Source organism: Oncorhynchus gorbuscha, unplaced genomic scaffold, assembly GCF_021184085.1.
Source record: "Oncorhynchus gorbuscha isolate QuinsamMale2020 ecotype Even-year unplaced genomic scaffold, OgorEven_v1.0 Un_scaffold_480, whole genome shotgun sequence".
In the NCBI taxonomy this organism is placed as follows: Eukaryota; Metazoa; Chordata; class Actinopteri; order Salmoniformes; family Salmonidae; genus Oncorhynchus; species Oncorhynchus gorbuscha.
In genome coordinates, this window is record NW_025745312.1 from 205,771 (window position 1) to 227,500 (window position 21,730).

A 21,730-nucleotide genomic window follows, 5' to 3' on the forward strand; every position below is an offset into this window, starting at 1 on the left:
CCCCTCTAAACTTTTACCTTCTAACCACTAGGCTACCTGCCCCCTCTAACCACTAGGCTACCTGCCCTCTCTAACCACTAGGCTACCTGTCCCCTCTAACCACTAGGCTACCTGCCCCTCTAACCACTAGGGTTAACTGCCTTCTTCAGGGCCCCCTCTAACCACTGGGTCTACCACTGCCTTGTTCAGGGGAACCACTAGGCTACCTGCCCCTCTAACCACTAGGCTACCTGCCCCTCTAACCACTAGGCTACCCTGCCCCTCTAACCACTAGGCTACCTGCCCCCTCTAACCACTAGGCTACCTTGTTAACCACTAGGCTACCTACCTCCTCTAACCACTAGGCTACCTGCCCCTCTAACCACTAGGCTACCTGCCCCCTCTAACCACTAGGCTACCTGCCTCCTCTAACCACTAGGCTACCTGCCCCTCTAACCACTAGGCTACCTGCCCCCTCTAACCACTAGGCTACCTGCCCCCTCTAACCACCTAGGCTACCTGCCTCCTCCCCTCTAACCACTAGGCTACCTGCCCCCTCTAACCACTAGGCTACCTGCCCCCTCTAACCACTAGGCTACCTGCCCCCTCTAACCACTAGGCTACCTGCCCCCTCTAACCACTAGGGCTACCTGCTACCCCCCTCTAACCACTAGGCTACCTGCCCCCTCTAACCCACTAGGCTAACCCTGCCACCTGCCCCTCTAACCACTAGGCTACCTGCCCCTCTAACCACTAGGCTACCTGCCCCTCTAACCACTAGGCTACCTGCCCCCTCTAACCACTAGGCTACCTGCCCCCTCTAACCACTAGGCTACCTGCCCCTCTAACCACTAGGCTACCTGTCCCCTCTAACCACTAGGCTACCTGTTTCCTGCCCCCTAACCACTAGGCTACCTGCCCCTCTAACCACTAGGCTACCTGCCCCTCTAACCACTAGGCTACCTGTCCCCTCTAACCACTAGGCTACCTGCCCCTCTAACCACTAGGCTACCTGCCCCTCTAACCACTAGGCTACCTGTCCCCTCTAACCACTAGGCTGCCCCTCTAACCACTAGGCTACCTGCCCCTCTAACCACTAGGCTACCTGCCCCTCTAACCACTAGGCTACCTGCCCCTCTAACCACTAGGCTACCTGCCCCCTCTAACCACTAGGCTACCTGTCCCCTCTAACTACTAGGCTACCTGCCCCTCTAACCACTAGGCTACCTGCCCCCTCTAACCACTAGGCTACCTGCCCCCTCTAACCACTAGGCTACCTGTCCCCTCTAACCACTAGGCTACCTGCCCCTCTAACCACTAGGCTACCTGCCCCCTCTAACCACTAGGCTACCTGTCCCCTCTAACCACTAGGCTACCTGCCCCCTCTAACCACTAGGCTACCTGCCCCTCTAACCACTAGGCTACCTGCCCCTCTAACCACTAGGCTACCTGCCCCTCTAACCACTAGGCTACCTGCCCCCTCTAACCACTAGGCTACCTGCCCCTCTAACCACTAGGCTACCTGTCCCCTCTAACCACTAGGCTACCTGCCCCCTCTAACCACTAGGCTACCTGCCCCCTCTAACCACTAGGCTACCTGCCCCCTCTAACCACTAGGCTACCTGTCCCCTCTAACCACTAGGCTACCTGCCCCCTCTAACCACTAGGCTACCTGCCCCCTCTAACCACTAGGCTACCTGCCCCTCTAACCACTAGGCTACCTGCCCCTCTAACCACTAGGCTACCTGCCCCCTCTAACCACTAGGCTACCTGCCCCTCTAACCACTAGGCTACCTGCCCCCTCTAACCACTAGGCTACCTGCCCCCTCTAACCACTAGGCTACCTGCCCCTCTAACCACTAGGCTACCTGCCCCTCTAACCACTAGGCTACCTGCCCCCTCTAACCACTAGGCTACCTGCCCCCTCTAACCACTAGGCTACCTGCCCCTCTAACCACTAGGCTACCTGCCCCTCTAACCACTAGGCTACCTGCCCCTCTAACCACTAGGCTACCTGCCCCCTCTAACCACTAGGCTACCTGCCCCTCTAACCACTAGGCTACCTGCCCCCTCTAACCACTAGGCTACCTGCCCCTCTAACCACTAGGCTACCTGCCCCTCTAACCACTAGGCTACCTGCCCCTCTAACCACTAGGCTACCTGTTCTAACCACTAGGCTACCTGCCCCCTCTAACCACTAGGCTACCTGCCCCCTCTAACCACTAGGCTACTGTTTCCTGCCCCCTCTAACCACTAGGCTACCTACCCCCTCTAACCACTAGGCTACCTGCCCCCTCTAACCACTAGGCTACCTGCCCCTCTAACCACTAGGCTACCTGCCGCCCCTAAAATGACATGACCCCGGCGTGATATAAACAAACCTTCTGATTTAAGTTGTTATTGTTGTTTATTATTGTTTCTTAACATACAGAGGGAGAGGTGGAGAAAGTTGGGTGGAGTCAACCCAGCATTAACACTGTGGGGCTCAGAACGAGGTGGCTTCCTGACCAGGCTCCTTCCCCCGGTACTCAACCCAGCATTAACACTGTGGGGCTCAGAACGAGGTGGCTTCCTGACCAGGCTCCTTCCCCCGGTACTCAACCCAGCATTAACACTGTGGGGCTCAGAACGAGGTGGCTTCCTGACCAGGCTCCTTCCCCCGGTACTCAACCCAGCATTAACACTGTGGGGCTCAGAACGAGGTGGCTTCCTGACCAGGCTCCTTCCCCCTCAACCCAGCATTAACACTGTGGGGCTCACGAGGTGGCTTCCTGACCAGGCTCCTTCCCCCAGTACTCAACACCAGGCTCCTTCTCCCAGTACTCAACACCAGGCTCCTTCTCCCAGTACTCAACACCAGGCTCCTTCTCCCAGTACTCAACACCAGGCTCCTTCTCCCAGTACTCAACACCAGGCTCCTTCTCCCAGTACTCAACACCAGGCTCCTTCTCCCAGTACTCAACACCAGGTAACTGACCAGGCTCCTTCTCCCAGTACTCAACACCAGGTAACTGACTAGGCTCCTTCTCCCAGTACTCAACACCAGGCTCCTTCTCCCAGTACTCAACACCAGGTAACTGACCAGGCTCCTACCCCCAGTACTCAACACCAGGCTCCTTCTCCCAGTACTCAACACCAGGCTCCTTCCCCCAGTACTCAACACCAGGCTCCTTCTCCCAGTACTCAACACCAGGCTCCTTATCCCAGTACTCAACACCAGGCTCCTTCCCCGGTACTCAACACCAGGCTCCTTCTCCCGGTACTCAACACCAGGTAACTGACCAGGCTCCTTCTCCCAGTACTCAACACCAGGCTCCTTCCCCCAGTACTCAACACCAGGTAACTGACCAGGCTCCTTCCCCCAGTACTCAACACCAGGCTCCTTCTCCCGGTACTCAACACCAGGCTCCTTCCCCCAGTACTCAACACCAGGCTCCTTCTCCCAGTACTCAACACCAGGCTCCTTATCCCAGTACTCAACACCAGGCTCCTTCCCCCGGTACTCAACACCAGGCTCCTTCTCCCGGTACTCAACACCAGGTAACTGACCAGGCTCCTTCTCCCAGTACTCAACACCAGGCTCCTTCCCCCAGTACTCAACACCAGGTAACTGACCAGGCTCCTTCCCCCAGTACTCAACACCAGGCTCCTTCTCCCGGTACTCAACACCAGGTAACTGACCAGGCTCCTTCTCCCAGTACTCAACACCAGGCTCCTTCCCCCAGTACTCAACACCAGGTAACTGACCAGGCTCCTTCTCCCAGTACTCAACACCAGGCTCCTTCTCCCAGTACTCAACACCAGGCTCCTTCCCCCAGTACTCAACACCAGGTAACTGACCAGGCTCCTTCCCCCAGTACTCAACACCAGGCTCCTTCTCCCGGTACTCAACACCAGGCTCCTTCTCCCAGTACTCAACACCAGGCTCCTTCTCCCAGTACTCAACACCAGGCTCCTTCTCCCAGTACTCAACACCAGGCTCCTTCTCCCAGTACTCAACACCAGGCTCCTTCTCCCAGTACTCAACACCAGGTAACTGACCAGGCTCCTTCTCCCAGTACTCAACACCAGGTAACTGACTAGGCTCCTTCTCCCAGTACTCAACACCAGGCTCCTTCTCCCAGTACTCAACACCAGGTAACTGACCAGGCTCCTACCCCCAGTACTCAACACCAGGCTCCTTCTCCCAGTACTCAACACCAGGCTCCTTCCCCCAGTACTCAACACCAGGCTCCTTCTCCCAGTACTCAACACCAGGCTCCTTATCCCAGTACTCAACACCAGGCTCCTTCCCCCGGTACTCAACACCAGGCTCCTTCTCCCGGTACTCAACACCAGGTAACTGACCAGGCTCCTTCTCCCAGTACTCAACACCAGGCTCCTTCCCCCAGTACTCAACACCAGGTAACTGACCAGGCTCCTTCCCCCAGTACTCAACACCAGGCTCCTTCTCCCGGTACTCAACACCAGGCTCCTTCCCCCAGTACTCAACACCAGGCTCCTTCTCCCAGTACTCAACACCAGGCTCCTTATCCCAGTACTCAACACCAGGCTCCTTTACTCAACACCAGGCTCCTTCTCCCGGTACTCAACACCAGGTAACTGACCAGGCTCCTTCTCCCAGTACTCAACACCAGGCTCCTTCCCCCAGTACTCAACACCAGGTAACTGACCAGGCTCCTTCCCCCAGTACTCAACACCAGGCTCCTTCTCCCGGTACTCAACACCAGGTAACTGACCAGGCTCCTTCTCCCAGTACTCAACACCAGGCTCCTTCCCCCAGTACTCAACACCAGGTAACTGACCAGGCTCCTTCTCCCAGTACTCAACACCAGGCTCCTTCTCCCAGTACTCAACACCAGGCTCCTTCCCCCAGTACTCAACACCAGGTAACTGACCAGGCTCCTTCCCCCAGTACTCAACACCAGGCTCCTTCTCCCGGTACTCAACACCAGGCTCCTTCCCCCAGTACTCAACACCAGGCTCCTTCCCCCAGTACTCAACACCAGGCTCCTTCCCCCAGTACTCAACACCAGGCTCCTTCCCCCAGTACTCAACACCAGGCTCCTTCCCCCAGTACTCAACACCAGGTAACTGACCAGGCTCCTTCCCCCAGTACTCAGCACCAGGCTCCGTCTCCCGGTACTCAACACCAGGCTCCTTCCCCCAGTACTCAACACCAGGTAACTGACCAGGCTCCATCTCCCAGTACTCAACACCAGGCTCCATCTCCCAGTACTCAGCACCAGGTAACTGACTGATCATGTTTGTCTTTAAGGGGATACATACAGTACATATAACGGATAATGTATTGTCCAATGTCTGTTCTAACAGCCCAGAGGCAGTGAAGAGAGACAGGAAGTGAAGGTAGAGAGGACGCATTAGAAGGGTGTGGGTTGGGATTCAAACCTGGCATGTGTCTGTTCTGAAGGCAGCGCCAGTAACCACTAGACCACCCCAGGCTGTAGGTTGTGTAAAGGCTGTGCTGTAGAGAGACAGGATGCTATCGCAGGGCCTCAATACACCACATTACCAACACCCTCTGACTCTGTCTGTCTGGATCGCAGGACTGTTTTCTGAGGGCTCAGGCCTGGATATGTTTCTGAAGATCCTCGGCTTCAACAGTTGTGTTCCAGATAGCGAGTAGCTCATTGTCATATCTGAAGGGCTGGCTCTGCTTGGTGTCTGCTGGCTCTGCTTGGTGTCTGCTGGCTCTGCTTGGTGTCTGCTGGCTCTGCTTGGTGTCTGCTGGCTCTGCTTGGTGTCTGTTGGCTCTGCTTGGTGTCTGCTGGCTCTGCTTGGTGTCTGCTGGCTCTGCTTGGTGTCTGCTGGCTCTGCTTGGTGTCTGCTGGCTCTGCTTGGTGTCTGCTGGCTCTGCTTGGTGTCTGCTGGCTCTGCTTGGTGTCTGGCTGGCTCTGCTTGGTGTCTGTTGGCTCTGCTTGGTGTCTGTTGGCTCTGCTTGGTGTCTGCTGGCTCTGCTTGGTCTCTGTTGGCTCTGCTTGGTGTCTGCTGGCTCTGCTTGGTGTCTGTTGGCTCTGCTTGGTGTCTGCTGGCTCTGCTTGGTGTCTGCTGGCTCTGCTTGGTGTCTGTTGGCTCTGCTTGTTGTCTGCTGGCTCTTCATGGTGTCTGTTGGCTCTGTTTGGTGTCTGCTGGCTCTGCTTGGTGTCTGCTGGCTCTGCTTGGTGTCTGTTGGCTTGGTGTCTTGGTGTCTGTTGGCTCTGCTTGGTGTCTGCTGGCTCTGCTTGGTGTCTGCTGGCTCTGCTTGGTGTCTGCTGGCTCTGCTTGCTGTGTGCTGGCTCTGCTTGGTGTCTGTTGGCTCTGCTTGCTGTGTGCTGGCTCTGCTTGGTGTCTGCTGGCTCTGGTTGCTGTCTGCTGGCTCTGGTTGCTGTCTGCTGGCTCTGGTTGCTGTCTGTTGGCTCTGCTTGCTGTCTGCTGGCTCTGCTTGGTGTCTGCTGGCTCTGCTTGGTGTCTGCTGCCTCTGCTTGCTGTGTGCTGGCTCTGCTTGGTGTCTGTTGGCTCTGCTTGCTGTGTGCTGGCTCTGCTTGGTGTCTGCTGGCTCTGCTTGCTGTGTGCTGGCTCTACTTGCTGCCTGCTGGCTCTGCTTGCTGTGTGCTGGCTCTGCTTGGTGTCTGTTGGCTCTGCTTGCTGTGTGCTGGCTCTGCTTGGTGTCTGCTGGCTCTGCTTGCTGTGTGCTGGCTCTACTTGCTGTCTGCTGGCTCTGCTTGCTGTGTGCTGGCTCTGCTTGGTGTCTGTTGGCTCTGCTTGGTGTCTGCTGGCTCTGCTTGGTGTCTGCTGGCTCTGCTTGGTGTCTGCTGCCTCTGCTTGGTGTCTGCTGGCTCTGCTTGGTGTCTGCTGCCTCTGCTTGGTGTCTGCTGGCTCTGCTTGGTGTCTGCCGGCTCTGCTTGGTGTCTGTTGGCTCTGCTTGCTGTCTGTTGGCTCTGCTTGGTGTCTGTTGGCTCTGCTTGGTGTCTGCTGGCTCTGCTTGGTGTCTGCTGGCTCTGGTTGCTGTCTGCTGGCTCTGCTTGCTGTCTGCTGGCTCTGCTTGCTGTCTGCTGGCTCTGGTTGCTGCTGGGGCTGTTGTTAAGAATGGGGAGAGGCAGTCATATGACAGCCAGAGAAGCAGAAGCCTTAAGTACTAACCACTGACACAAACAGAGAGCCACAGATACACACAGTTATTGTGCCGCATGAAATGCCCCAAGTTAGTAAGACAAGAGAAACCAATCAGCCATTGTTGAGTATGGGGAGAGGATGTCATGATAGCAGTACAAACAGCAAGCTTTAGTTACCACTGAAAGGCAGAGTTGGCTTTCAACAACCACAACAACAACAACAACAACTGCAACCATAACAACAACAATTACCACAACAACAACCACAACAACAACAACAACATCCACAACAACAACAACAACAACAACAACATCCACAACAACAACAACAACAACAACCACAACAACCACAACAACAACCACAACAACCACAACAACCACAACAACCTCAACCACAACAACAACAACAACAACAACAACAACAACAACAACAACAAACACAACAAAAGCGACCACAACAACAACAACCACAACAATAACCACAACAACCACAACAACCACAACCACAACAACAACAACCACAACAACAACAACCACAACAACAACAACCACAACAACAACAACCACAACAATAACCACAACAACCACAACAACCACAACACACAACAACAAACAACAACAACAACCACAACAACAACAACCACAACAACAACAACCACAACAACAACAACCACAACAACAACAACCACAACAATAACCACAACCACAACAACAACAACAACCACAACAACCACAACAACCACAACCACAACAACAACAACCACAACAACAACAACCACAACAACAACAACCACAACAATAACCACAACCACAACAACAACAACAACCACAACAACAACAACCACAACAATAACCACAGCAACAACAATGTTTTTCTTGGTACAACATTACAATTCTATAATTATGGTGATAAACTAACACATTATGAAGACAGCTGAAACAGATAGTGGTTTAACACATTATGAAGACAGCTGAAACAGATAGTGGTTTAACACATTATGAAGACAGCTGAAACAGATAGTGGTTTAACTAACACATTATGAAGACAGCTGAAACAGATAGTGGTTTACCTAACACATTATGAAGACAGCTGAAACAGATAGTGGTTTAACACATTATGAAGACAGCTGAAACAGATAGTGGTTTAACACATTATGAAGACAGCTGAAACAGATAGTGGTTTAACTAACACATTATGAAGACAGCTGAAACAGATAGTGGTTTAGTGGTTTAGCATTATGAAGACAGCACATTATGAAGACAGCTGAAACAGATAGTGGTTTAACACATTATGAAGACAGCTGAAACAGATAGTGGTTTAACACATTATGAAGACAGCTGAAAAATGAAGACAGCTGAAACAGATAGTGGTTTACCTAACACATTATGAAGACAGCTGAAACAGATAGTGGTTTAACACATTATGAAGACAGCTGAAACAGATAGTGGTTTAACACATTATGAAGACAGCTGAAACAGATAGTGGTTTAACACATTATGAAGACAGCTGAAACAGATAGTGGTTTAACACATTATGAAGACAGCTGAAACAGATAGTGGTTTAACACATTATGAAGACAGCTGAAACAGATAGTGGTTTAACACATTATGAAGACAGCTGAAACAGATAGTGGTTTAACACATTATGAAGACAGCTGAAACAGATAGTGGTTTAACACATTATGAAGACAGCTGAAACAGATAGTGGTTTAACACATTATGAAGACAGCTGAAACAGATAGTGGTTTAACTAACACATTATGAAGACAGCTGAAACAGATAGTGGTTTAACACATTATGAAGTGAAACAGATAGTGGTTTAACTAACACATTATGAAGACAGCTGAAACAGATAGTGGTTTAACACATTATGAAGACAGCTGAAACAGATAGTGGTTTAACACATTATGAAGACAGCTGAAACAGATAGTGGTTTAACACATTATGAAGACAGCTGAAACAGATAGTGGTTTAACTAACACATTATGAAGACAGCTGAAACAGATAGTGGTTTAACACATTATGAAGACAGCTGAAACAGATAGTGGTTTAACTAACACATTATGAAGACAGCTGAAACAGATAGTGGTTTAACTAACACATTATGAAGACAGCTGAAACAGATAGTGGTTTACCTAACACATTATGAAGACAGCTGAAGACAAACAGATAGTGGTTTAACACATTATGAAGACAGCTGAAACAGATAGTGGTTTAACTAACACATTATGAAGACAGCTGAAACAGATAGTGGTTTAACACATTATGAAGACAGCTGAAACAGATAGTGGTTTAACACATTATGAAGACAGCTGAAACAGATAGTGGTTTTAACACATTATGTGGTTTAACACATTATGAAGACAGCTGAAACAGATAGTGGTTTAACACATTATGAAACAGATAGTGGTTTAACACATTATGAAGACAGCTGAAACAGATAGTGGTTTAACACATTATGAAGACAGCTGAAACAGATAGTGGTTTAACTAACACATTATGAAGACAGCTGAAACAGATAGTGGTTTAACTAACACATTATGATGAAGACAGCTGAAACAGATAGTGGTTTTAACACATTATGAAGACAGCTGAAACAGATAGTGGTTTAACACATTATGAAGACAGCTGAAACAGATAGTGGTTTAACACATTATGAAGACAGCTGAAACAGATAGTGGTTTAACACATTATGAAGACAGCTGAAACAGATAGTGGTTTAACACATTATGATGACAGCTGAAACAGATAGTGGTTTAACACATTTGAAGACCTGAAACAGATAGTGGTTTAACATTATGAAGACAGCTGAAACAGATAGTGGTTTAACACATTATGAAGACAGCTGAAACAGATAGTGGTTTAACACATTATGAAGACAGCTGAAACAGATAGTGGTTTAACACATTATGAAGACAGCTGAAACAGATAGTGGTTTAACACATTATGAAGACAGCTGAAACAGATAGTGGTTTTAACACATTATGAAGACAGCTGAAACAGATAGTGGTTTAACACATTATGAAGACAGCTGAAACAGATAGTGGTTTACCTAACACATTATGAAGACAGCTGAAACAGATAGTGGTTTAACACATTATGAAGACAGCTGAAACAGATAGTGGTTTACCTAACACATTATGAAGACAGCTGAAACAGATAGTGGTTTAACAGATAGTGGTTTAACACATTATGAAGACAGCTGAAACAGATAGTGGTATAACACATTATGAAGACAGCTGAAACAGATAGTGGTTTCTAACACATTATGAAGACAGCTGAAACAGATAGTGGTTTCTGGTTTAACACATTCTGAAACAGATAGTGGTTTCTTCTTCTTCTTCTTCTTCTTCTTCTTCTTCTTCTTCTTCTTCTTCTTCTTCTTCTTCTTCTTCTTCTTCTTCTTCTTCTTCTTCTTCTTCTTCTTCGTGTTCGTCTTCGTCTTCGTCTTCTTCTTTGTCTTCAGCTTCTTCTGCTTCTTCTTCTCCTTCTACTTCTTCTTCTTCTGCTTCTTCTTCTTCTTCTACTTCTTCTTCTCCTGCTGCTTCTACTTCTTCTTCTTCTTCTTCATCTTCTTCTTCTTCTCCTTTCCCACAGGTCTCAGGCAAGGAAGGCTCAGTGCCAATGAAGAGGGACAACAGGTCTTTAGGTTGGCAGGATCCGAGGAGAAGTTGGGCTAGCAGGACAACATCCCACCTCAGTGGTAGTGGGACTCCTACCCAGTCTAACAACTCCCTCCCCGGGGCTAACACTAACTCAGAGCCTGCCAGGAAGAGCCCTCTACACAGGACAACGAGCAACAACCAACAGCCTTCACACACTGAGGTTCCACCCTATGGGACCAGCTCACAGTCTCCTGGAATCCAATCTGGGGATGACTCAGACTCAGAACCCTGTTGGAGATCTTCTCTACACAGGACCAACAGCTTCCAAACGTCTTCTCCCTGGACGATCAGGCCAACAGTCCAAAATAATCCTTCACACACTGAGATAACCCCCTCTGCAACCAAATATGCACCGTACAGGAGCAACAACCCTCTATGTAGGACAAACAGCGTCCAACAGAAACCCTCACACGCTGAGTTAACTCCTTATAGAACCAGCTCAGAGCCTTACAGAGCAACCTCTCTACAAAAACAAACAAGTTGTCTTCCACAAACTTCTCCTGCTGGGGTAGTATCACCCCCGGCCCCTGGGACCACTACAGGTGCTACCATCGTCCTGAAGACAACTACACCAGCCTTCTCCTCCATTACCATCGCCAGCAAGAAGATCTCCAGGACGACAAGCCTCCCTGGGTCTAGACCTCTGAGCCCTGGATCTAGACCCCAGAGCTACCACTCTGACGAGACCAAGGTCCCAGGCTATAAAGCCCCCAGGCCCCAGAGCTACCACTGCAACGAGGCCAGAGCCCAAGGCTATAAAACCCCCAGGCCCCAGAGCTACCACTGCGACGAGGCCAGGGTCCCAGGCTATAAAACTCCTAGGCCCCAGAGCTACCACTGCGAGGAGGCCAGGGTCCCAGGCTATAAAACCCCCAGGCCCCAGAGCTACCACTGCGACGAGACCAGGGTCCCAGGCTATAAAACCCCTAGGCCCCAGAGCTACCACTGCGACGAGGCCAGGGTCCCAGGCTATAAAACCCCCAGGCCCCAGAGCTACCACTGCGACGAGGCCAGGGTCCCAGGCTATAAAACCCCCAGGCCCCAGAGCTACCACACAAACCAGGCCAGAGTCTCCACCACCTGCACCTCTGTCACCCAGCAGGACCAGGTCCATCACCACCACCCCACCGGCAACGACCCCAGCTCCACCCCTGTCACCCTCAGGAGAAAGTCCACCGCCACCATAGTCAAAGTGACCGAGCACAGAAGGATGACCTCTGAACCTGTCAACCGACTGAACGGAAGGCAGAGCCCTGTTTCATCTGTGTCAGGTGACCAACCAAATGATCAGGGCACGGCGGTTCACAGGAGAAAAGCCACCGTCATCAAAGTGACCGAGCACAGAGAGAGCTACAGCCCAGGTCAGGATGCCAGAGGTGTGATCAGAAGCAGCAGTAGGCCGTCAGAGTACAGACACAGTTACACAGAGGGAGTGTACAGACACACATCCCCGTGGCAACAATCCCCGTGGCAACAAGGAGCCATGAATTCAAACATGAACTCTGTGGAATCACTCCAGAGTACCCCTCCCTCCCAGTACCTTCTAGAATCATCTATGGGCAGGATAGACAGGCCCAACTCTGCTCTGTTCCTGACTCCAAACAAGTCCACCTCAACCACTACAGTTGCTCTGAGGGACCCAGAGGGAGGCAGAGGTGGAGGGAAGCCAATACAGAAGTCTACCCTGATGCTGTTCATCAACCCCCCTTCTCCCTCTTCCAGAGAGACGTCCATAGAGAAGTTTGGTGTAGAGAGAGGAGGCGAAGAGAGACGGGCTCGGGACAGAGCCAGGAGGCCAGCAAGCTGCTATGCTAATGTATTTGGCCACACTGACCCAACAGAGCCATGCCCGGTCTCAGAGACTGTTACTGTTAAACAAGCTGGACCCTGGAACTGGAGCCCAGAGACTGTTACACAAGCTGGACCCGGGAACTGGAGCCCAGAGACTGTTACTGTTAAACAAGCTGGACCCTGGAACTGGAGCCCAGAGACTGTTAAACAAGCTGGACCCGGGAACTGGAGCCCAGAGACTGTTACTGTTACACAAGCTGGACCCGGGAACTGGAGCCCAGAGACTGTTACTGTTAAACAAGCTGGACCCGGGAACTGGAGCCCAGAGACTGTTAAACAAGCTGGACCCGGGAACTGGAGCATGGGACTTCCTAACCAGACCCAGAATTCTAATATTGACCCAGTGAGGGACTGGGTCAAGGACACTGCTACCAGCAACAGTAGATTAAACACTGGAGATTCTAGCTCTTCCATCACTGCTACGGACAGGGAGATGTGTCCCCCAGAGACAGAGTCCTCCAGACCAGAGGGAAGAGGGACTGAGAGAGGGATGTGTCCCCCAGAGACAGAGTCCTCCAGACCAGAGGGAAGAGGGACTGAGAGTGGGATGTGTCCCCCAGAGACAGAGTCCTCCAGACCAGAGGGAAGAGGGACTGAGAGAGGGATGTGTCCCCCAGAGACAGAGTCCTACAGACCAGAGGGAAGAGGACTGAGAGAGGGATGTGTCCCCCAGAGACAGAGTCCTACAGACCAGAGGGAAGAGGGACTGAGAGAGGGATGTGTCCCCCAGAGACAGAGTCCTCCAGACCAGAGGGAAGAGGGACTGAGAGAGGGATGTGTCCCCCAGAGACAGAGTCCTCCAGACCAGAGGGAAGAGGGACTGAGAGAGCAGGAGATCTAACACAACATCCACACCAGGCAGATGCCAGGAGCAGCCAACCACAACCTCCAGCTATCACTCTCATCAAGCACCAAGGTAGGAGTTACAGTCTCACGGTACCCAGAGCTGTTGATAGGAAATGACTACATATGACTCTGACTGACTCAGTGGAGGCTGGTGAGAGGAGCTGTAGGAGGACAGGCTCATTGTAAAGGCTGGAATGTAATAAATGGAACAGGGTCATGTGGTTTCCATATGTTTGATGTTGTTGAGAGTGTTTAGTAAATCCCATTCCAGATATTACAATGATCCTTCTATAGCTCCTCCCACCAGCCTCCTCTGGACTGACTGTACCAGTCTCTGTATTAGAGCATTGTCTAAGTATATAGGTTCTCTGTACAGCTGTGTGTGTGTGTGTGTGTGTGTGTGTGTGTGTGTGTGTGTGTGTGTGTGTGTGTGTGTGTGTGTGTGTGTGTGTGTGTGTGTGTGTGTGTGTGTGTGTGTGTGTGTGTGTGTGTGTGTGTCTGTGTGTGTCTGTGTGTGTGTGTGTGTGTGTGTGTGTGTGTGTGTGTGTGTGTGTGTGTGGTGTGTGTGTGTGTGTGTGTGTGTGTGTGTGTGTGTGTGTGTGTGTGTGTGTGTGTGTGTGTGTGTCTCTGTGTGTGTGTGTGTGTGTGTGTGTGTGTGTGTGTCTGTGTGTGTGTGTGTGTGTGTGTGTGTGTGTGTGCGTTCAGTGCACTGTGCGTGTGTGTGTGTGTGTGTGTGTGTGTGTGTGTGTGTGTGTGTGTGTGTGTGTGTGTGTGTGTGTGTGTGTGTGTGTGTGTGTGTGTGTGTGTGTGCAGTGTGTGTGTGTGTGTGTGTGATGCTATAGAATGTGTTTATTTGTGATACACTCTTCACCACTCTCAGGTTTGATTTGTCCTCAGTCTTCCTTGATGGATCATTGAACCCTGTTTTATTATTGTATTGTGATGAATCACTACAGTATTCTATATTATAATAACACAGTATTATACAGTATTCTATATTATAATAACACAGTATTATACAGTATTCTATATTATAATAACACAGTATTATACAGTATTCTATATTATAATAAGACAGTATTATACAGTATTCTATATTATAATAACACAGTATTATACAGTATTCTATATTATAATAACACAGTATTATACAGTATTCTATATTATAATAACACAGTATTATACAGTATTCTATATTATAATAACACAGTATTATACAGTATTCTATATTATAATAACACAGTATTATACAGTATTCTATATTATAATAACACAGTATTATACAGTATTCTATATTATAATAACACAGTATTATACAGTATTCTATATTATAATAAGACAGTATTATACAGTATTCTATATTATAATAACACAGTATTATACAGTATTCTATATTATAATAACACAGTATGTTACAGTATTCTATATTATAATAACACAGTATTATACAGTATTCTATATTATAATAACACAGTATTATACAGTATTCTATATTATAATAACACAGTATTATACAGTATTCTATATTATAATAACACAGTATTATACAGTATTCTATATTATAATAACACAGTATTATACAGTATTCTATATTATAATAACACAGTCACACAGCCTCCTGGTCTGGCTTCAACTCCCTAACAATACAGTCATATCATTATACAATATTCTATATTATAATAACACAGCATTATACAGTATTCTATATTATAATAACACAGTATTATACAGTATTCTATATTACAATAATAAAGTATGATATAGTATTCTATATTATAATAACACAGTATTATACAGTATTCTATATTACAATAATAAAGTATGATATAGTATTCTATATTATAATAACACAGTATTATACAGTATTCTATATTATAATAATAAAGTATGATATAGTATTCTATATTATAATAACACAGTATTATACAGTATTCTATATTATAATAATAAAGTATGATATAGTATTCTATATTATAATAACACAGTATTATACAGTATTCTATATTACAATAATAAAGTATGATATAGTATTCTATATTATAATAACACAGTATTATACAGTATTCTATATTACAATAATAAAGTATGATATAGTATTCTATATTATAATAACACAGTATTATACAGTATTCTATATTACAATAATAAAGTATGATATAGTATTCTATATTATAATAACACAGTATTATACAGTATTCTATATTATAACATCACAATACATTTATAGAGTTGGTTATGTATTTGAATAAGAAGAATAAATATATTGAGCATGTAATTGTGTCCTCCAGTACTCCAGTCTAGGGTGTAGTACTATTGCATGTCTGAAAGAGGACGTCACTTCAATAAGTAACGGTGGATCTCGCTGAGAGCTTTCTGCATGCTGTCTCTGCAGCTATTCCCTTCCTCTCACGCTTCCCTGTGTGAAACCTTCTCATTATTTTTTAAATCAGGCTCATTACGAGTGTCATTCGTTAATTACCAAGGCCTGAGGCGCATCAGATTAAAGTAAATGTTTGATGTGGTTTGGTTGCATAGGTACAGTGGGGCAAAGAAAGTATTGCAAAGGTAGCAGGACTGGCAGGAAAAGTGTATCTTTTAAATTTTATTTATTTTTATTTAACCTTTATTTAACCAGGTAGGCTAGTTGAGAACACCTTTATTTAACCAGGTAGGCTAGTTGAGAACACCTTTATTTCACCTGGTAGGCCCAGTTGAGAACACCTTTATTTAACCAGGTCGGCCCAGTTGAGAACACCTTTATTTCACCTGGTAGGCCCAGTTGAGAACACCTTTATTTAACCAGGTAGGCTAGTTGAGAACACCTTTATTTAACCAGGTAGGCTAGTTGAGAACACCTTTATTTAACCAGGTAGGCCAGTTGAGAACACCTTTATTTAACCAGGTCGGCCCAGTTGAGAACACCTTTATTTCACCAGGTAGGCCAGTTGAGAACACCTTTATTTAACCAGGGAGGCTAGTTGAGAACACCTTTATTTAACCAGGTAAGCTAGATGAGAACACCTTTATTTAACCAGGTAGGCCCAGTTGAGAACACCTTTATTTAACCAGGTAGACTAGTTGAGAACACCTTTATTTAACCAGGTAGGCTAGTTGAGAACACCTTTATTTAACCAGGTAGGCTAGTTGAGAACACCTTTATTTAACCAGGTAGGCCCAGTTGAGAACACCTTTATTTAACCAGGTAGGCCCAGTTGAGAACACCTTTATTTAACCAGGTAGGCTAGTTGAGAACACCTTTATTTAACCAGGGAGGCTAGTTGAGAACACCTTTATTTAACCAGGTAGGCTAGTTGAGAACACCTTTATTTAACCAGGTAGGCCAGTTGAGAACACCTTTATTTAACCAGGTAGGCCCAGTTGAGAACACCTTTATTTCACCAGGTCGGCCCAGTTGAGAACACCTTTATTTAACCAGGTAGGCCCAGTTGAGAACACCTTTATTTAACCAGGTAGGCTAGTTGAGAACACCTTTATTTAACCAGGGAGGCTAGTTGAGAACACCTTTATTTAACCAGGTAGGCTAGTTGAGAACACCGTTATTTAACCAGGGAGGTCAGTTGAGAACACCTTTATTTAACCAGGGAGGCTAGTTGAGAACACCTTTATTTAACCAGGTAGGCTAGTTGAGAACACCTTTATTTAACCAGGTAGACTAGTTGAGAACACCTTTATTTAACCAGGTAAGCTAGTTGAGAACACCTTTATTTAACCAGGTAGGCCCAGTTGAGAACACCTTTATTTAACCAGGTAGGCTAGTTGAGAACACCTTTATTTAACCAGGTAGGCTAGTTGAGAACACCTTTATTTAACCAGGTAGGCCCAGTTGAGAACACCTTTATTTAACCAGGTAGGCCCAGTTGAGAACACCTTTATTTAACCAGGTAGGCTAGTTGAGAACACCTTTATTTAACCAGGGAGGCTAGTTGAGAACACCTTTATTTAACCAGGTAGGCTAGTTGAGAACACCTTTATTTAACCAGGGAGGCTAGTTGAGAACACATTTATTTAACCAGGTAGGCCCAGTTGAGAACACCTTTATTTAACCAGGTAGGCTAGTTGAGAACACCTTTATTTAACCAGGGAGGCTAGTTGAGAACACCTTTATTTAACCAGGTAGGCCAGTTGAGAACACCTTTATTTAACCAGGTAGGCTAGTTGAGAACACCTTTATTTAACCAGGTAGGCCCAGTTGAGAACACCTTTGTTTCACCAGGTCCGCCCAGTTGAGAACACCTTTATTTAACCAGGTAGACTAGTTGAGAACACCTTTATTTAACCAGGTAGGCTAGTTGAGAACACCTTTATTTAACCAGGTAGGCCCAGTTGAGAACACCTTTATTTAACCAGGTAGGCCCAGTTGAGAACACCTTTATTTAACCAGGGAGGCTAGTTGAGAACACCTTTATTTAACCAGGTAGGCTAGTTGAGAACACCTTTATTTAACCAGGGAGGCTAGTTGAGAACACCTTTATTTAACCAGGTCGGCCCAGTTGAGAACACCTTTATTTAACCAGGTAGGCCCAGTTGAGAACACCTTTATTTAACCAGGTCGGCCCTGTTGAGAACACCTTTATTTAACCAGGTAGGCCCAGTTAATTACAGGCCTACTCATGTAATACATTCTCTATGTCACTTAGTAAAATACATCATTAATTACAGGCCTACTCATGTAATACATTCTCTATGTCACTTAGTAAAATACATCATTAATTACAGGGCTACTCATGTAATACATTCTCTATGTCACTTAGTAAAATACATCATTAATTACAGGGCTACTCATGTAATACATTCTCTATGTCACTTAGTAAAATACATCATTAATTACAGGCCTACTCATGTAATACATTCTCTATGTCACTTAGTAAAATACATCATTAATTACAGGCCTACTCATGTAATACATTCTCTATGTCACTTAGTAAAATACATCATTAATTACAGGCCTACTCATGTAATACATTCTCTATGTCACTTAGTAAAATACACCATTAATTACAGGCCTACTCATGTAATACATTCTCTATGTCACTTAGTAAAATACATCATTAATTACAGGGCTACTCATGTAATACATTCTCTATGTCACTTAGTAAAATACATCATTAATCATTAATTACAGGGCTACTCATGTAATACATTCTCTATGTCACTTAGTAAAATACATCATTAATTACAGTAAAATACATCATTAATTACAGGCCTACTCATGTAATACATTCTCTATGTCACTTAGTAAAATACATCATTAATTACAGGCCTACTCATGTAATACATTCTCTATGTCACTTAGTAAAATACACCATTAATTACAGGCCTACTCATGTAATACATTCTCTATGTCACTTAGTAAAATACATCATTAATTACAGGCCTACTCATGTAATACATTCTCTATGTCACTTAGTAAAATACATCATTAATTACAGGCCTACTCATGTAATACATTCTCTATGTCACTTAGTAAAATACATCATTAATTACAGGCCTACTCATGTAATACATTCTCTATGTCACTTAGTAAAATACACCATTAATTACAGGCCTACTCATGTAATACATTCTCTATGTCACTTAGTAAAATACACCATTAATTACAGGCCTACTCATGTAATACATTCTCTATGTCACTTAGTAAAATACACCATCATTAATTACAGGCCTACTCATGTAATACATTCTCTATGTCACTTAGTAAAATACATCATTAATTACAGGCCTACTCATGTAATAATACATTCATTAATTCTATGTCACTTAGTAAAATACATCATTAATTACAGGCCTACTCATGTAATACATTCTCTATGTCACTTAGTAAAATACATCATTAATTACAGGGCTACTCATGTAATACATTCTCTATGTCACTTAGTAAAATACATCATTAATTACAGGGCTACTCATGCAATACATTCTCTATGTCACTTAGTAAAATACATCATTAATTACAGGCCTACTCATGTAATACATTCTCTATGTCACTTAGTAAAATACATCATTAATTACAGGGCTACTCATGTAATACATTCTCTATGTCACTTAGTAAAATACATCATTAATTTAATTGTATGTATATTGATCTTGGTCCAAATAAGCATATTGATTTGTCGCTATCTGTCTAACAAAGGCGTCCTGTGTTTCAGAGCCCCAGTCACATCAGCAGTCTCCTGAGGTTATCCTCGCCCTGAACGCTGCCTCCGTCATAGCTCATATCAAACTCCAGAGACAACTGAGCCTGAAGAAGACAACACCACATGACCTTTCTACACAGGCCTCAAGGTCACACACCTCACCGGAAGAGGGAAAAGCACTGGGTATCGTTGCTGTTTATGAAGTTTTTGCCTCAACGTTAATGACCTTCACAGAGCATAGCTCATAACAAATATCGGTCCTTGAGACAATTACCTGAAATAATTTCAGTTAAATGTCAGAAGTGATGCTGGGTTCTAACTTTTGAGGAGGCATTAGAGAAAACAACATGTGGCTTGCTTGAAGGTTTCTCTCTGTGTGTGTGTGTCAAGTTAATTGTTCCTGAAATTGTCTTCATAATCAGATAATTGTCTTGAGTTCAGATTATAAATCCCATTTTTGATTGAAAGGTAAAATAAAGTTATTGGAAGGATAAATACTTTGTTATATAAAGATTATTGAATTTGTTTGAGAGAGAACGAGAAATCAACACACCCTCTCTTCTCTCTCTCTCTCTCTCTCTCTCTCTCTCTCTCTCTCTCTCTCTCTCTCTCTCTCTCTCTCTCTCTCTCTCTCTCTCTCTCTCTCTCTCTCTCTCTCTCTCTCTCTCTCTCTCTCTCTCTCTCTCACTCACTCACTCACTCACTCACTCACTCACTCACTCACTCACTCACTCACTCACTCACTCACTCACTCACTCACTCACTCACTCACACCACTCACTCACTCACTCACTCACTCACTCACTCACTCACTCACTCACTCACTCACTTCTAGTGAAGGATGCTGGTGGTTGTGTGCGACCCAGGACTGATGATAACAGACTAGACCCTGGTGAGGCCACCAGAACCAAACATCACACAACCCAGATTGATGTTGGGTTTATTCCCTGAATTCTGACTCCGACCCGGAAACAAGCAAAGCCAACATTCCATCACCCAGGGTAAGTTGAAGATACCAGCTCCTAGCCATCTCATAGCCAGCAGGGTAAGTTGAAGATACCAGCTCCTAGCCATCTCATAGCCAGCAGGGTAAGTTGAAGATACCAGCTCCTAGCCATCTCATAGCCAGCAGGGTAAGTTGAAGATACCAGCTCCTAGCCATCTCCTAGCCAGCAGGGTAAGTTGAAGATACCAGCTCCTAGCCATCTCATAGCCAGCAGGGTAAGTTGAAGATACCAGCTCCTAGCCATCTCATAGCCAGCAGGGTAAGTTGAAGATACCAGCTCCTAGCCATCTCATAGCCAGCAGGGTAAGTTGAAGATACCAGCTCCTAGCCATCTCATAGCCAGCAGGGTAAGTTGAAGATACCAGCTCCTAGCCATCTCATAGCCAGCAGGGTAAGTTCTGGAGTAAGTTTTGGATGCATGGAACTCATGAAACTTGATGATGAAAGACGTGTCTTGGGCTCCAGGCTTAATGCTTTTCACAACAGGCCTGTTCATCTCTCAGCATAGTCAAGTCAGAGATGTTGCATGCTGGGACAGTATCTTGTTATATTTTTCCTCTGCGGCGAAAAAACACACACTACATTTCTGTAAGGGAGAAATCAATAGTAACACAACATGCGCCAGCATCTAGCCATCTCCTAGCCATCTCCCAGCCAGCACCTAGCCAGCTCCTAGCCAGCACCTAGCCATCTCCTAGCCAGCATCTAGCCATCTCCTAGCCATCTCCTAGCCATCTCCTAGCCAGCACCTAGCCATCTCCTAGCCATCTCCTAGCCAGCATCTAGCCATCTCCTAGCCATCTCCTAGCCAGCACCTAGCCATCTCCTAGCCAGCATCTAGCCATCTCCTAGCCATCTCCTAGCCAGCACCTAGACATCTCCTAGCCATCTCCTAGCCAGCACCTAGCCATCTCCTAGCCATCTCCTAGCCAGCACCTAGCCATCTCCTAGCCATCTCCTAGCCAGCACCTAGCCATCTCCTAGCCAGCACCTAGCCATCTCCTAGCCATCTCCTAGCCAGCATCTAGCCATCTCCTAGCCATCTCCTAGCCAGCACCTAGCCATCTCCTAGCCAGCTCCTAGCCAGCACCTAGCCATCTCCTAGCCAGCTCTAGC

At 46.2% G+C, this 21,730-nt stretch overlaps 2 protein-coding genes across 2 annotated transcripts in view; both read left to right on the forward strand.

The window, feature by feature from the left end:
- Positions 1 to 20,555, forward strand: part of LOC124018333 — a 31,557-nt gene extending 11,002 nt beyond the window's left edge. The window contains exons 3-5 of the mRNA XM_046333606.1: positions 10,689 to 13,523; positions 19,621 to 19,791; positions 20,444 to 20,555. Coding sequence (XP_046189562.1) covers positions 10,716 to 13,448 — 2,733 coding nt within the window. The 5' untranslated portion in view covers positions 10,689 to 10,715 and the 3' untranslated portion in view covers positions 13,449 to 13,523; positions 19,621 to 19,791; positions 20,444 to 20,555. The remainder of the gene's footprint in view (positions 1 to 10,688; positions 13,524 to 19,620; positions 19,792 to 20,443) is intronic.
- Positions 20,556 to 20,559: 4 nt separating this feature from the next.
- Positions 20,560 to 21,730, forward strand: part of LOC124018335 ((E2-independent) E3 ubiquitin-conjugating enzyme FATS-like) — an 8,570-nt gene continuing 7,399 nt past the window's right edge. Inside the window, exon 1 of the mRNA XM_046333609.1 lies at positions 20,560 to 20,609. The gene's annotated coding sequence lies outside the window, so the exon portion shown is untranslated. The remainder of the gene's footprint in view (positions 20,610 to 21,730) is intronic.